The following is a 14,376-nucleotide window of genomic DNA, read 5'->3' as shown; positions in this document are numbered from 1 at the left end:
CTTGTTCAAATTTTTTACACTATAGCATTTATGCAATGGTTTACAGAATTCATTGAATTATTTTTATCATTATGGGAATTAAAATAATTTTGGATCTTAAAAATTTGTGTCATTTTTGTTTTTCTTTTCTGCACACATTTAAGAAGACATAGCCTTGCTGGTCAGTTTCAATCTTACAGTACGATGAGCATGACCTTTGACGTGTGGGAGGTTCACCAAAATATTACTTATTTTCTAATAAACCAATTGCAAGTGACTATTTTTTATGGTCGATTTGATGTCCAAAGAAGAAGAATGCTTATGTTGAGAAGAACATCATACCTACGGTGAAATGTGGTGGATCTTTGATGTTGTGTGAGCTTTAGCTGATAGAATTGAAACCGTACTATGTTGAAAGCAGACTGCAGATTCACAAAAGCTGTGTACTGCAATCCTAGAATTTCAACAAGCTGTTGCATTTTTTAGGTGCTTCATGTTTTCAGGGATTATTTAACCTCATTGTCAGAAATAGCTGTGCATGAAGTGAAGAATATAAGCCCATAATCACATTGTCCTTATTGTGCTATATTGCAAACGATTTCATGGAGGTAATTTATTTAACTGGTCCTATTAAAGACTAAGGTGAATCAGAAGGCTGTTCCATCCATCCATTATCTATACCCGCTTATCCTAAGCAGGGTCCCGGGGGGTGCTGGAGCCTATCCCAGCGTGCATTGGGCAAGAGGCAGGAATACACCCTGAACAGGCTGCCAATATATCTCAGGGCACACACCATCCACTCACCATCAGAAGACTGGTGAATTGGTGAAAGTTTTTTTTTTTTTTTTACATTTTAGGAATACTTTGCTGAAGCTCTGATCCAGATAAACTTACAATTAGTGCACAAAAAGAGGCCTAGATTCCTAAATCACAAACATTTCAAGTAGCAATTAATGAGAGTGTTCTGGCCATAACACACCTGCAGTAAGCCATTTTCACCTAGAATGCAGACTCCTGGCCAGGTACACCACCCAGCAGTTGGTACCCCATTAAAAGGTCTTGTTGTGCTAGAGACTGGCTAGCAAAAGCCAGCATACACAGGGGATCCCAAGAACTGGCCTAGGGGACTTTATAAACCATTCTTCAGATGAAAGAAGTACAAAATGAGATAGCAGGTGAAGAGGGATAAATGGTCACTTTTGTGAAAGTCTGAAGAATGGGAAGAGAATGATCACAGGCATAGTTGAACACATAGAACACAAGCCATAACTTGGTGGATGGCATACCTGGCATCCCTATCAATACTTTCTATGGCAGGCCTAGATTTTGCCCATTTCAATTAATGACTTACAGACAGTGCTTTGTATGTGTAAGTAACTTGGCATTTGTGTCTGTTGAAAGTGTTTTTCATCAGATTTACATACACAGGTCAAATAATTTATACTACGTGCCTAATTTATACTACACACATGTACAATAAATGTAATATGTCTATAGCTTCCAAATTATCTATATGATGACACGTACAACACAGAAAACAAACGAGCACTATTCAAAAGAAATTACGTCATCCACGTTTCCTACATTTATCCATGTCATTTAACCCTGTGTTTCTTTATCATAAACTAGAAATATATTGCGATGCCGGTCCCCTTACACGTCCGTTTTTAGCGGCAATGTTCAAGAAGTGGGCTTCACTGGGTTCCACTCATTGATTGAATCTGAATTCATCATTTTTTATATAAATACACATATAGCGGAACTGGATACATTTCGGCGCTTTGTGGTGAGTGGGAAGAAAAATTCGGCGCACTTCGATGCATGAAGTGCAGTTGTTCAGTTACCCAGATCATCACGTATTTTTGCAAAGGAGACGATACAGCTGAGAGGTAATGTCTTACTTTATTCTAGTTTCCTAGAATAAATTGAGCTTGCAAGCATGAATTTACTTGATTCCTGAAAATACATCCATACCTTCCAGCGAACTGAACTGGTTATTCATTCGCGTTAAATAGTTAACGTTAGCTGTGATAGCTAGCTAGCAAGCTACAGGTAGCGGACTTTAAAACTGTTCACTTACCGCAACAACTACTCATTACGGCGTCTGTGCGTTTGCAGAATCGTATAGCTAGTGAGTTTCTTTGCTGTATAATACATAAATATTTACAAGTTTTTAAAGACATGTTACTTCCCCCCTCCAGGCATGCTTACCAGAGTGTGCAACTAGCACGAGTGTGATTTCAGTGATGGAAGAGGTAACGCTACTGTTTTATTATACACAAAGAAGCAAAGTAGTACGTTGATATATACGCTCGAGCATTGTGGAATCTAATGTAATGGCCACCCTTTTCCTGTAAATACGTCTTTGAAGGTATATGACGCAATGATCTTACGATTTCCTTCTAAGGAGGAAAACCTCTGAAACCTTTATCAAATGAATGTCCATGCACAAGAGAAATGGTTATTTGATTATGTTTTCCACTGAAGGCTCCTTGGGGAACTTTCCAGGATGAACTTGACTGGTGTATCCAGCAGCTGCAGACAGACCTATTGACGGACAACACCAACCCACACGAAGGTGTGTGTTTGTGTGTTACAAGGTTTGACTGCAGTAAATCATTTCCTTGAAAGCCATTTAGTTTTCCTCATTAAGTCATCCAGTCTGTGATATTTATTTCCCTCCCTTTGACATCTGTTTCAGTGGAGGAGAGGGAAAGGGTGCTCAATTTCCTGCAGTCACAGGGGGCCCCCTCTGTGAGGAAGAGGCAGGTGATGCAGATGATATTTGGGGACTATAGGCAGAGAATGACAGAGGAACAAAAGCCACAGGAGGAGACAGGTACAGAAAAAGTACTTATTAATAACCTGATGACAGTCCATAACATTTAATTTGTGACTTGTGTTAGTGAGTCCATTGTACTGTGTGTTGTGCTGTGGAGTAGGGCCTGAGATGCAGGGTGGTGTAGCAGACAGGGAAGCACTGTTTCACAGGAGCAGGGAGGAAAGATTTGCCTGGATCCCAAGCAACAACTCCTTCACCTTCAACTTCTTCCCAGATGGCATACCGGTGTATACCTGTACTCCCACCCAGGAGACAAGACCGTCAGGCACTGTACCCCTGACTGGAGAGGGATCTGGCTTTGCCTTCAACTTTCAGATCCCTGAAGAGCGACCTATAGAGACAAAGCCTGAATCCACAGACTCCATCGGGCCTAATGCTGCTGCAGACGACAGGGGAGCTGACAGGGACGGTAGCTCTGAAAATCAGCAGGACTCCAAGCAGAGCTCATTGCCTCCCCCTTCTAAAAGCAAGAAAAAGAAAAAAAACAACAAAAAGAAACACACTGCAGAGGGAGCTGAAGACCAAAAGAAGCAATCGGCAGAATCTCATGGTGCGGCAGCCAGTCACACTGGGGAGACTGTGCTGCTGGTAAGTTCTGTCAGGCGCTCATTTACTTACTAAAATTGTGTGATGTCTTCACTGGTGTTTCTAATCTTGGTGCATGTTGTACGTCACTCTGGAGCATCTGCTAAATGCCTGTAATGTAATGTAATGTAATGCATGTTGATTGTGCCTCAGTCAGCAGAGCAGCAGTTGGTCAGAGAGTTGGACTGGTGTGTGGAACAGCTGGAACTGGGCTTGAGGACCCAGAAGTCTTCTCCTAAACAGAGTGAGAACCACATCGTAGAAATCAATTCTTATTTCCAGTCTTGCTTGATTCTTATGGCAGTCTCATGACATGACATTTAACAGTGATTCTTGGAGCAAAGTTTGTTCAAGTGAGACCTTAATTTCCTTAGTGGAAGAGGCATCTCGTGCACTGAAGACTTTGAGGAGTAACAAGGCCCCCCTGGTGAAGAAGCGACAGGTGATGAGGGCCATGTTTGGTGACTACAGGAAGAAGATGGAAGAGGACAAAGCCAAACAGGTTAAACTAATTCACGCAGGTGAGTATAGATAAGATTGGTGATGTGGCCTCCTTCTGACTAAAAACAACCTTTTTCTTGCTACACTTAGATTGAAAAATACTGTATGTGTCATCTGTGTATTGTCTCGTTGGTAACATCACCATGCGAATCAGAAATGCCATTTTCCTCACAGCTGTAAAGTCAGCCCGAGTCACAGCTGTGTTGGAGCCAGCCAAGAAGCCGGTTTTTCACAGGAGAGCAGAGTGCAGAACACCGACCCAGCCACAAAAGTCAGATGCCCAGAGCCAGGAACCTGGCCCTATTAGTGAGAGCTTTGTCTTTGTCCCAACACAAGAGGAGTTCTGTTTCAATTTCTTCTGATCTGTTTCTTGTGTGTGATTGTGGGCAGGCCTGGTCAGACCAACAAAAGGGATTTTCTCACCTTTGGTCTGGATTGGCTGCATCAGTAGCATTTATTCATGTAAAAACTGCCACAATTCTGTCCTGATCAGGCTAACCAGAAAATGTGCATTAAGGGTCACTGATAGCTGTTTAATAGTAATTACTTGAATGATTACTAACACAGCTAAAACAGGTTCCTGGGCACAGTGCTTGAAAATATATATGATGCTTTATACTGCTGCCAGTCTTAAAGTTGAGGTATGACATGGTTGGCATTGTATAAATGCTGAAACTTCTGTTTAGAATTGTAATTGTTATTTGAAGGTATATTTTGTAAACTTAGTACAAGTATATTTAGTGGAATTCTGAAATAAGAAATTCAATTGGATGATTATGATCCAAGAAAATGTATGTTTTATTTAACTGCTGACATTTGTCAGTGTCCCTCCAGGATTACCACTATTAAAATATTAAAATATTCATGTGTTCCTTTTACGTGATTTATTTATTTATTTATTTTTTTGAGTGGGCCTTTAAGATCCCTGTCAATATTTTACATTGTTCTTCAATAGGGCAGTATGCATTGCTAATCAATCTTGAATCATGATCACAACAGCACTGAAAAACCTTCTAATATTTTCCACTGAGAAACTGGTCTCCGTTTTCACAAATGCTGTTGTTGCGGATGTCACTGGGTAGGTAGACACCAGTAAGTATAATGTTGAGGTCTCTAAATTGTTTTGCTTTGTGGGCCACAGACAAATTAGACATGCTTATTTGACAGTGTGAGTGAAATCTTTTTGTATATACACTGAATGCAGTCTGGGTGGCTGAACAGTTGAATTGGCACTAAACTCAATTTTGTATTTAAGAATAACTGACTAATATGCACGACGGCTTTTATCTATTATGAATGTAAATAAAAAATAAGGCTCAGGTCAAACAACTGTTGTACAATTCGATGTTCTGAGAGTTCAAGCATCACAATCATAAGTGGTTAGTGGATAGTTTTGTAAGTATCTGGGAGTGTAAATGGAGGTCTTGTGGTACAATTGATAGTCAACTGACAACGAGAATAAAAAAATAAAAGAAATGGTGCGAAAAGCTATAGGTCCTCCAAAGCTATCGCCCGTTTTCCATCTATAGTGCACATAGGCTTTATCGAGATATTTGTACCAGAGACTATGGCAGAAGCCTTCCTTTACGCTCTTTGCTTGTACCCACTGGACTCTACGCTTTATGCTTGTACCACCACCAACCAACTGTTGCTTAAAGTTCACGTCATTGGGAATTTTCATTCGATTGGCTGTTACTCGTATGAAGGGTCTCTTTCAGTGCAGGGTGTCTTAGGAAATGGAGTCTCTTCGTAAATGAATGAAGTAGGAATCCTTGGAAGAAGGCGAAAAAACAACTACAGATCCCAGATATGTTGTAGTTTTATTTCCTGCAGCAGGGGTGCTCCCCAATATGTGTGACCTCAGGCACCCGTTTTGTTTGAGTGTGTTCAACTTTTGAGGTGGCAAACATTCTTCAGAAACGTCCGAAACAGTAAAATAAGAAAGTCCATTTGCAAGTAGTAAAGGATTATACGGGGGTAATACAGCCTTTACGTTTCATTTCCAAATCTAGTTGAATGTCACTTCTCTTGTAACATTAACTTGAGATTGCTAGCGATTGTTACACTTAAAGTAAGTGCTTTCTAGTCTAGCGAAATAAGCACAAACTGTTGAAGTAGTATATCGTTAGCTAACTAGCTAGCCTGTGTATCTACTCATGTTTACAACCTAACGTTTCAAATTAGCATAACGCGGCATGGTGTTTTGAATGACTAGCTTGAAACATTCGTAATTAATTTTTATTTAAAATTCATGAAAAGATTATGCAGTGGCTCTTTAAACTACCTGCCATCCCGCCAAGTTACGCCTTTGTAGGATATTCCAGCATTACACCAGATAAACACATCGTTGCTCATTTTATGTGTTCTTGAGTTTGAAACCAAAAGTCACAGTTACCAATGCTTGTTTGTGGACATACTTGCTGACTAAATTTTGCCATAATTTTCGCAACTTACACTGTTCTAAAATGTGGTTGTGTGCAGGACTGACGGGATGTCGGAGTTGAGTGACGAAGCCAGCGAATCGGAGCAACTGGGAGCCAGTCTGTCTTTGTGGTTGGGGGGCACTGGAGGGCAGTTGGTGCGCCCCGAAGAGCTGGATGTTCCCCTCGACCTCCACACTGCCTGTTCTATCGGGCAATATGACGTGGTGGCTGAATGCATACGCAGGTTTCTGTAGAATAATCTTTCAGTATTTGAAATAATTTTGGGTATACGCACATAAGGCCATATTTTTGTGAAAACAATTATTCTTTATGCATAACACAAGCTATAAACATGTAACGTAATCATTAAACTGTTTTTCCACATGCAGAGGGGAAATAGACCTGGATTGTAAGAATATTGGTGGTTGGACACCCCTGATGTATGCTGCCTATATTGGCCATGACAATATCGCCAATCTACTTCTGGAAGCTGGCGTGGGTGTCAATGCCACTACTCCTAAAGGCCACACTCCTCTAATGCTGGCAGCCAGCTGTGGGAATGAGAGCATCGCTTACTTCCTGCTGCAGGTTAGGGTCTCTGGTTTCTTTGTTCATTTAATGCACCATTTTATGCTAAGGACAGCACAACATGTTTGGTGCAGATGGGCCATTCCAGCATGCCTGCTGAGGATATGCTCTGTTTTGCTAAAATGCCTGACATTATCTTGGTGGTCTGTCTCACAAAAGCAAGGTGCAGAGCTGGAACTGGAGGACACAAGAGGCTGGACAGCCTTGTTCCATTGCACTAGTGCTGGACACCAGCAGATGGTGAAGTTCCTACTGGACAACCTTGCTAATGCCAACGTAAAGTGAGTCATCTTTTTCCACAACATGGATGCTGAGTGGCCATAATGGCCTCACGCCCACCTTGTTACTGCATTTGCATGACCAGATGTCTCTTGCCATCAGAGAACCCATTTCTGGCTTTTCTCCCTTGATGGAGGCTGCTGCTTCAGGACATGAAATCATTGTTCAGTACCTTCTGGAGCACGTGAGTATGACTATTCTGTGCTATTCTATTCTGTCTACTGGAAACATTTTTTGTATGCATTCCTTTTTCTGTTTGTCTAATGAATGGGGTTACATCTGAATTTGTGTGCACCCGTGTGCATTTCAGGGGGTAAAGGTGGATGAGAGAAATGCTAAAGGAGAGACTGCCCGCACATTGGCTATGCTGTATGGCCACACTAAGATTGCCAGCCTCATCGATATGCACTCCATGAGACCCAAACAAGGTACTGTTCTGGAAAAGTCTGACTTTGTTGTCGCAGCAGTCCTATAACAGTTTACCTCAGTACTAAAGGTTGAGTTATTTTGTGCAAGTTGTTATTTTGTACCATTGCGTGTCACTCGAAGGACAATGTGTGCCATGCTGTGAACAGGATAGTTGGGCACGTATTTTAATTCTTGTATGAAATTTTTTTTTTTTTTGTAACACCATTATCACTATGATAGCTTTTATTTGGTAAACTGTAGACATGTTACAATAATAAAATAAATAAAATTATATATACATATATGCAGCATGGTATACATATACTGCTACCTCTTTAGATATCATAAAACATGTTTGAGTATTATTCTGTCGAAAGGGCCTCATTGAAATAGTTCCATCTGTGACCTAATACTCTATTTTCTCTTGTCCAAGCTTCATTTTTAGTATTCAAGAAGTGAATGCTCTGATGGATAAGGGGACGATCGATTACCCTCTCCCATACCTACTTGAAGTTCTATGTTTCTGTTGCGTTTGTGTGATTTCATTTAACTCTTCCGTGTTTCTCTTCCCGATATGCTGTCGGTGCACTTTGAAGATCTCAGCTCATCGGAGGATTCTGACAGTGCTCCCCCAAGGTCTCGTCTCAGCCGCAGTAAGGTCAAGGGGCCCAGTATCCATGACGGCCCACAAGCCATCGCCAAGTTCAGAGTTGGAGGCACCAGCCGACACTCCGGTACAGGCTTCACTGCAGCCTTCCTTTATCTCACTTAGCTTTTTCGTGTTTGGGAGGATATGTTCAAGAGTGGTATGCCATTACCCCAGACCCACAAATGACACTCTACGGAAATGTAGAGTGATGTATACAGAGGTGGTGTGTAGACCTAAAAAGCAAAGTTTGTTGTAGCCAACTTTCTTGTTTAAGTCATGACATAATACACCGTAGTGCCAACTGGGATCCACACCAAGCTTGTCTGCACTCTCATGAATGCAGTGCAGCCCAGTAGTGCTTTCTGTGCAGTTTTCAGGAAGCACACATTTTTTTATTGCCCCAGTAATACTGCTTATAGCCTTAGCTTTGTGCATATGATTAGTGGCCCTATTTTAGAATTTCTATTCAGGGAAAATGGATTCTGCTTTGATTTTTTTTTTTCCAATTAATTTTTTAGGGGAGGGGATTATTTGTATTGTGTATTTTCATACATTGCTCCAACTATAAAACATAATTTTGGATGACTTTAAATGAATCCTATGACACACAAATCCAGCTGTAAAACATAATTTAATAGAGGTCACACTTGCAGCCAGCATCCATGGATTTTCCATTATAAATAGTAGGCTGGATTACTGGCACAGAAAGTACAGGGTTGTATGGTGTTTGTCCTTTTGTCAGTATGGTTCTTTTAGATCCATAGATCCAACACAGACATAACCTGTACAACCTTGGTTTTTTAATAGCATTTTTTAACTACAATAAGCAAAACTTTTTGAAGGTTTTTCCCCCCAGAAATTCTTTGGATAGTTGCCTTGAACTGCATCTTATATGTGAACCTTGCCATCTAAATGAACATAAATACCACACTGTAGCTTCTTTTCACACCCTAATTAATTAAGTACATTTCTTTTTTTGTTTGGTAACCACGTTTCTCGAATTGCAAAAATTGACTAAATTTTGATGTGATGTGAAGCTTAGTCACTTAACCTGACAGAACTATGTGACAATTGTCTAACCCTTTCTTTTGAAAGGTTTTTCTCTTTTTGGTGTCTAATGTGCGAATTGAAAGAAGGTAATTGGCCACAGCAGAACATTTGAATGAACATTTCTGCCAATAGAAATACTACATTAGAATTTAGCAGAAAATAATCTTGGAAACAAAAGGAGTCAATCAGTGTGCAGAAACATGCTCCCTTTTTTGAAACAAACAGTTGGTCTGATTATTTGGTGCATTCATTTTTGTGTTACAATTAAGTCCTGGTACAAAGTCAGAAAATACATAAATAATTTATTTACGTAGAATTTAAAATTAAGTTTACCCTCAATAGTAAATTCTGAATTTGATATTGATGACATCCTGATATAATTTTTTCTGGGCTTGGGTCATGAACCTCTCCTTTTACTCTGCATGGACAGAGCCCACACTGGCACCACCAGGCTACGTGACCTTTCAAGATGAAGGGGAACACAGTGAGGGTATTTGTAACCGTGATGTCACCTCACCCATCAATGATCTGGATGGACAGAGCAACAGCAGCAGAGGTACACCCCTGTGGACCATTCCTTCCCTGTGGTCACTGCCATCTCCCATTCTTGTGTTACCCTCTAACCCTCTGGCCTTGTGGTGTTTTAACCCCCTCTAGATGAGAGTCCCTTCTTTGACAATGACATGCCCACCATGAGGAGCAGCAGCAGCAGCAGCGAGGGGCTCCCGCGGATGATCGGCCTGAGCCGCGAAGCCTCTCTGGAGAGCAACGAGGTGAGCGGCTGCTAAGAGACGTCACTTTAAATAGCCTTTTGCGGTGGGGAGGGGTTTCCAGAAAACGTGCCCACAGGGATTGTCCGGAATCTCGCGAAGCCAGCTTGGATGTGACGGAGGAGCTGCTGCTGGTACCAACACCCTCTTCCTTCCTCAGGATTCTGACCAGGCCAAGCGGACCTCCGCCCGCAGAGTCAGCAAGGGCCACCACCACAAGAGCAAGAGTCGCCACGGAAGCAGTGAAGCCACTCAGCCTGGTAGCACTGCGAACTGTGGCGTGCACCCGTCGTCCAGCCAGGCCCCCTCCTACACGGGTCCCAAGGCACGTGCCACCGCGGGCTTGCTGCTTCCAGGGCTTTGGCTGGCTCCCTCTCTCTGCTTTGCTCATTGGTCTGACTTGCAGTGCTTCAGCTCTTCTTAACAACATCCAGATTGCACGTCGTGCTGCTACCCAATCTGTGCATCTTACTTTAAATCCAGCTTTACTTTACTCTCCTGCTCCCTTGAAAAATGCAGATGTTGCCAGTTACGCTTGTATGTGGGTCACGGTGTGCTTTAAAAGCTGTTAGGTTGAGGATTGTAAGATTCAGTAACAAATTTTCAAGGCCCCTTACTGGGTTGAGATGTTGTTGTTGTTGTTCAGTGATTTGCACATGTGGGCTCTGGTCTGTCACTGTCTTCCTGACAGGTGAGAATGCATTGAAAGAGTAATGAGGAGTGTGTTGATGGACTGTTATTTTTTCCCTTTTTCACTGCCTAACATTCCTTAGGACCTGGCTGAGTTTTTGGAGCAGATCGGCTTTTCCAAATACCTCTCCCTACTGGAAGAGCAAGACATTGACCTACGCATCTTCCTCACCCTCACTGAGAACGACCTGAAGGAAGTGGGCATCACGTGAGTCCTTCTGTTTTTAAAAAAAAATCTTGCACATCCCCAAAACAATTATGTATTAAAAACCTTTTTTAATCTGGAAAGTAGTTTCCAACATTATGGTTTTTTTGTTTGAACACTGAACCAGAACAGTCCTACTGGAGGGCATTTCTCAAACTCCTTGCACCGCCACTTTCCAAAACAATGTTATGTGGGGTCATAAAATATTACATCATACTGTGGGGTGTTCTATGACCCAACAATAGGTTGTAAAATGATTCTTGCTGCTCTCAGCATGTCCATTGAGAATGTAAATGCAGAGAGAGTAAAGAGGTTGCAGAAGAGGGAACGATACAGTAGATTTGATGTGACTGATTGCGTCTGTGGTCTGTGCCAGGCTGTTCGGGCCCAAGCGGAAGATGACGTCCGCCATCGCCAGGTGGCACAGCAGCGCCCGGCCTCCCAGCGACGCTCTGGAGCAGGCTTATGCTGACCAGCTGGAGGCCGAGATGCAGGAGATGGCCATCCAGCTGCACAAGGTAACCTGGAGCCTGCAGGGGGAGCAGTTCACAACAGCTGACTCCTCCAACAGAACCAACCAGTTCAGTTTGCAGTCTTTGTCCCACCTGCTTACCCTCCCCCAACCCTCTCTGTTTCCATGGCAGCGGTGCGAGGAAGTGGAGAATCTGCAGGGTCAGGTGTCCCAAGAGAGGGAGCTGCGCACCGTGATGGAGGGATGTCTGATGGAGGATAAGATGGCTTGGAGAAGAGTGCACAGTGAGCTGTTGGAGACCCACAGGCTGGCCCAGGATATGGGCACAGCCCTGGAGAAAGTGCGGTGAGGTTCAAGTGTGGAGAGGCCATGCAGAAAGGAAAAATGGAGAATGGAGATTTGCAAGGTTTTCTATTGTAGTGAATTCTGTCCAGTTTTCTCTTGAGAAACTTTATCCATCAGATCAGTGGATTGTGATTAATGGGCAGGTTGAATGCGTTATTACCAATAAATGGTAGAGGACACAATACATGGAAACACTCTCCCTTATAGTAACTTGTTATAACAAGACTGTTGTGTCAGCTTTAATGTTAACCTATTAACATGATTCGTACCTGGAATGCAAAGGTCTGTCCTAACCAATTATTTTTTTTAATTTACACAAGGCAAGTCCAAAGAATAAATAGTCTCTGGCCATCCAGGACTGGAGTCGGCCGTGCCTGAGGTGGAGTGTGAGCGGATTCTCATGGCTGGGTGGTGTTCTGTGGATGTGACGGATTTGTTGTTGCTGTGCGATGAACAGGGCCTGTCAGACGGAGCTTTTCTCTCGCCTGCGGAGCGACGGGACGATTATGCGCCAGGGTGACGCCAAGGTCAAGCTGAAGGGCGAGACGGGTGGAAAAGGCCAGTCAAACTCAACTTATGATTTTGGCTTGCTGTCATTTCAATGCCTCCGCTGCATTTTCAAAAGGCCCAATATGGACAATGTTGCATAATACTGTGAACAAGTTATCTCTAAATAGTGATGTCCTGGGTGTCATGTTTGTATTTACGTAAACATGTTTTTTAATCACAGAATCTGTTTAACACACTTCAATGTACTTCTTACAGGAGTGAAGCTTTGAGACGTGGCCGTCCACAGAGGTCGAAGATGAGTACAATTGTATTAACCAGCTAATGAATGATATCAAATTTTAAAGCCCTCTGACAGAATACAGCCGAAATTATTGTTTAACAATCAGATCCTACAGGTGAAGCCTTGGAAGAAGGCTTGAGGTCCCTCAGTGTCACAGAGCTCATGTCTAAGCTAGAAGGCTATGAGAATGAGATGGGTAAGAACAATTGTATTAAGATGCCAAGCAATGGAAATGATCCACATCACACAACTTGTCAAAGCCCTCCTGATAGTTACCTCTGTGTGGTGATCCTTCAGTGTTCTTTCATAGTGCTGAGTTTGGGGAACGGGAGGGAGCTTGTTTAACTGTGTGGCTGTCTATGTGTGACTGCAGGAAAGAACCTCCAGGTAGTGGCACACAGCCTGAAGAGACTGAGTGCTACCGAGAAGGGCACAGAGCACTGGGAAGAGTCCTAGCTGGAAATGGTGAGCATGAGCGTGTGTGTGTGTGCGTGCATGTGTGTGCGTGTTCACTGCATTTCAGTCAGCATGGGCATGGGGAGGGGCGATTTTGGTTAATTATTTAAAATAAAAAGGCGTGAAAAAGGATTTTTTTTTTCTCCTTTTACTCCTTTGCAGCCTTTTCTTTTCTAATTTTAATACAAATCACCTTGCGTACAGGAATGGTTGGTTTGTGATGTTAATCTATCTTTTAAGAATAAAACCAGTCAAGCACTGGCTGCTTTAACTGATCAGCAAGTCACCCTTCCTGGTTCAGCCAAATCTGCATGACTCACTCCTATGGAAACTTGGGATTGGGGTGAAGGATAAACCCCTTCGTCTCCCTCAGGTCTTGTGACGGTGCTTTAACTGACGGAGGGTGACGTCGCCACCCTGAACAAACTTGCCAGGAAGACAAGGGTGTAAGCCTTGGAGCAGGAGCTGGCCGGTCGTAGGACAAGCAGGCTGGCGGGCAGATGCCCCCCCCACACGCCTGTGCTGGAGACACGTGGGACTGGATGATGCTGTGTCAGAGGATGAGAGGGGCTAGCAGGTGATCTGTCAACATGCTGTAGACAAGTGCTAGCCTAGCCGGTGCCTCGCTCACTGAAATGCCCCCATTCTCAGACCACGCTGCATTCGCTATGCCATTCACTTCTTAAGCACGACACACAGTCGTTGTGCACAGAAATATAATGCTGTGTCAACCACTGCAGAGATCTCATGCAGGAATAATTTACATTGCAAAAGAGAAACTGCTCTTCATTGCTCAAAATTCAATGGTATTTTCTATACAGATAATATTGCATAAATTAGTGAGAAATTAATTATGCAAATTATTCTGTTGATTAAAAAATGTCTTCAGATACTGGTTTAAAATTTGGGCTTTATTGTGTAAGTCTACTTCCTAATGTGACCGTATCTATGGTTCAATACAGCAGCTTGAGTTGTACATAGCCTCTGAGCTATTGAGTCCATCCTGCAAACTTGGGCGAAACTACGAAGAAGTCAGGAAATGGTGGTTGCGGTATATCATCCTTTCGGTCACCTATTCTGGGATCTGTGAATCACACACCATGATGTGTAAACTTGCATCTATTAGAGTTTGCTATGAATATTATAATAATTAAAAATGAAATGTTGTCAATTAAGTGTGATTCCTTTTTCACTTTATCTCTTTGCCTTCAGTTTGCAAGGTCTGATATTTGTTCCCGTTATGTCAATATTTAGCAGAATACAATTTGCAGTGACACATTGGACCCATTTCTTTTAGTAACATTTGGGGGGGGGGGGCAAATAAGGCCTGTTTGTTTTACCTTC

At 42.6% G+C, this 14,376-nt stretch overlaps 2 protein-coding genes across 4 annotated transcripts; both read left to right on the top strand.

Annotated features, from left to right (window-relative positions):
* Positions 1-1,710: 1,710 nt before the first annotated feature.
* On the top strand, positions 1,711-4,770 carry c2h8orf33 (chromosome 2 C8orf33 homolog). 3 transcript variants are annotated; one of them, XM_064322352.1, is made up of 8 exons: positions 1,711-1,868; positions 2,181-2,234; positions 2,467-2,557; positions 2,681-2,818; positions 3,036-3,409; positions 3,560-3,650; positions 3,781-3,927; positions 4,082-4,770. In XM_064322352.1, exons 2-8 carry the CDS (start codon positions 2,226-2,228, stop codon positions 4,267-4,269), a joined length of 1,038 nt encoding a protein of 345 aa, XP_064178422.1. In that variant the 5' UTR covers positions 1,711-1,868; positions 2,181-2,225; the 3' UTR covers positions 4,270-4,770. The 3 variants fall into 3 exon arrangements, with proteins under 3 accessions (XP_064178422.1, XP_064178421.1, XP_064178420.1); XM_064322351.1 differs by having other exon boundaries at positions 2,922-3,409; XM_064322350.1 differs by having other exon boundaries at positions 2,919-3,409.
* A 148-nt stretch (positions 4,771-4,918) lies between these two features.
* On the top strand, positions 4,919-14,207 carry anks3 (ankyrin repeat and sterile alpha motif domain containing 3). The gene is made up of 18 exons (XM_064323337.1): positions 4,919-5,884; positions 6,389-6,574; positions 6,720-6,918; positions 7,078-7,199; positions 7,300-7,381; positions 7,508-7,625; positions 8,202-8,339; positions 9,735-9,860; positions 9,962-10,077; positions 10,235-10,399; positions 10,848-10,972; positions 11,346-11,487; positions 11,614-11,786; positions 12,244-12,427; positions 12,517-12,538; positions 12,683-12,772; positions 12,950-13,041; positions 13,406-14,207. The coding sequence occupies exons 2-17, from the start codon at positions 6,399-6,401 to the stop codon at positions 13,030-13,032; spliced, it is 2,061 nt and encodes a 686-aa protein (XP_064179407.1). The 5' UTR covers positions 4,919-5,884; positions 6,389-6,398; the 3' UTR covers positions 13,033-13,041; positions 13,406-14,207.
* The last annotated feature ends 169 nt before the right edge of the window (positions 14,208-14,376 follow it).

This window comes from Anguilla rostrata, chromosome 2 (genome assembly GCF_018555375.3).
Source record: "Anguilla rostrata isolate EN2019 chromosome 2, ASM1855537v3, whole genome shotgun sequence".
Lineage (NCBI taxonomy): Eukaryota > Metazoa > Chordata > Actinopteri > Anguilliformes > Anguillidae > Anguilla > Anguilla rostrata.
The sequence above is the reverse complement of the archived record's forward strand: the minus strand, read 5'-3'. Positions and strand labels throughout refer to the sequence as shown.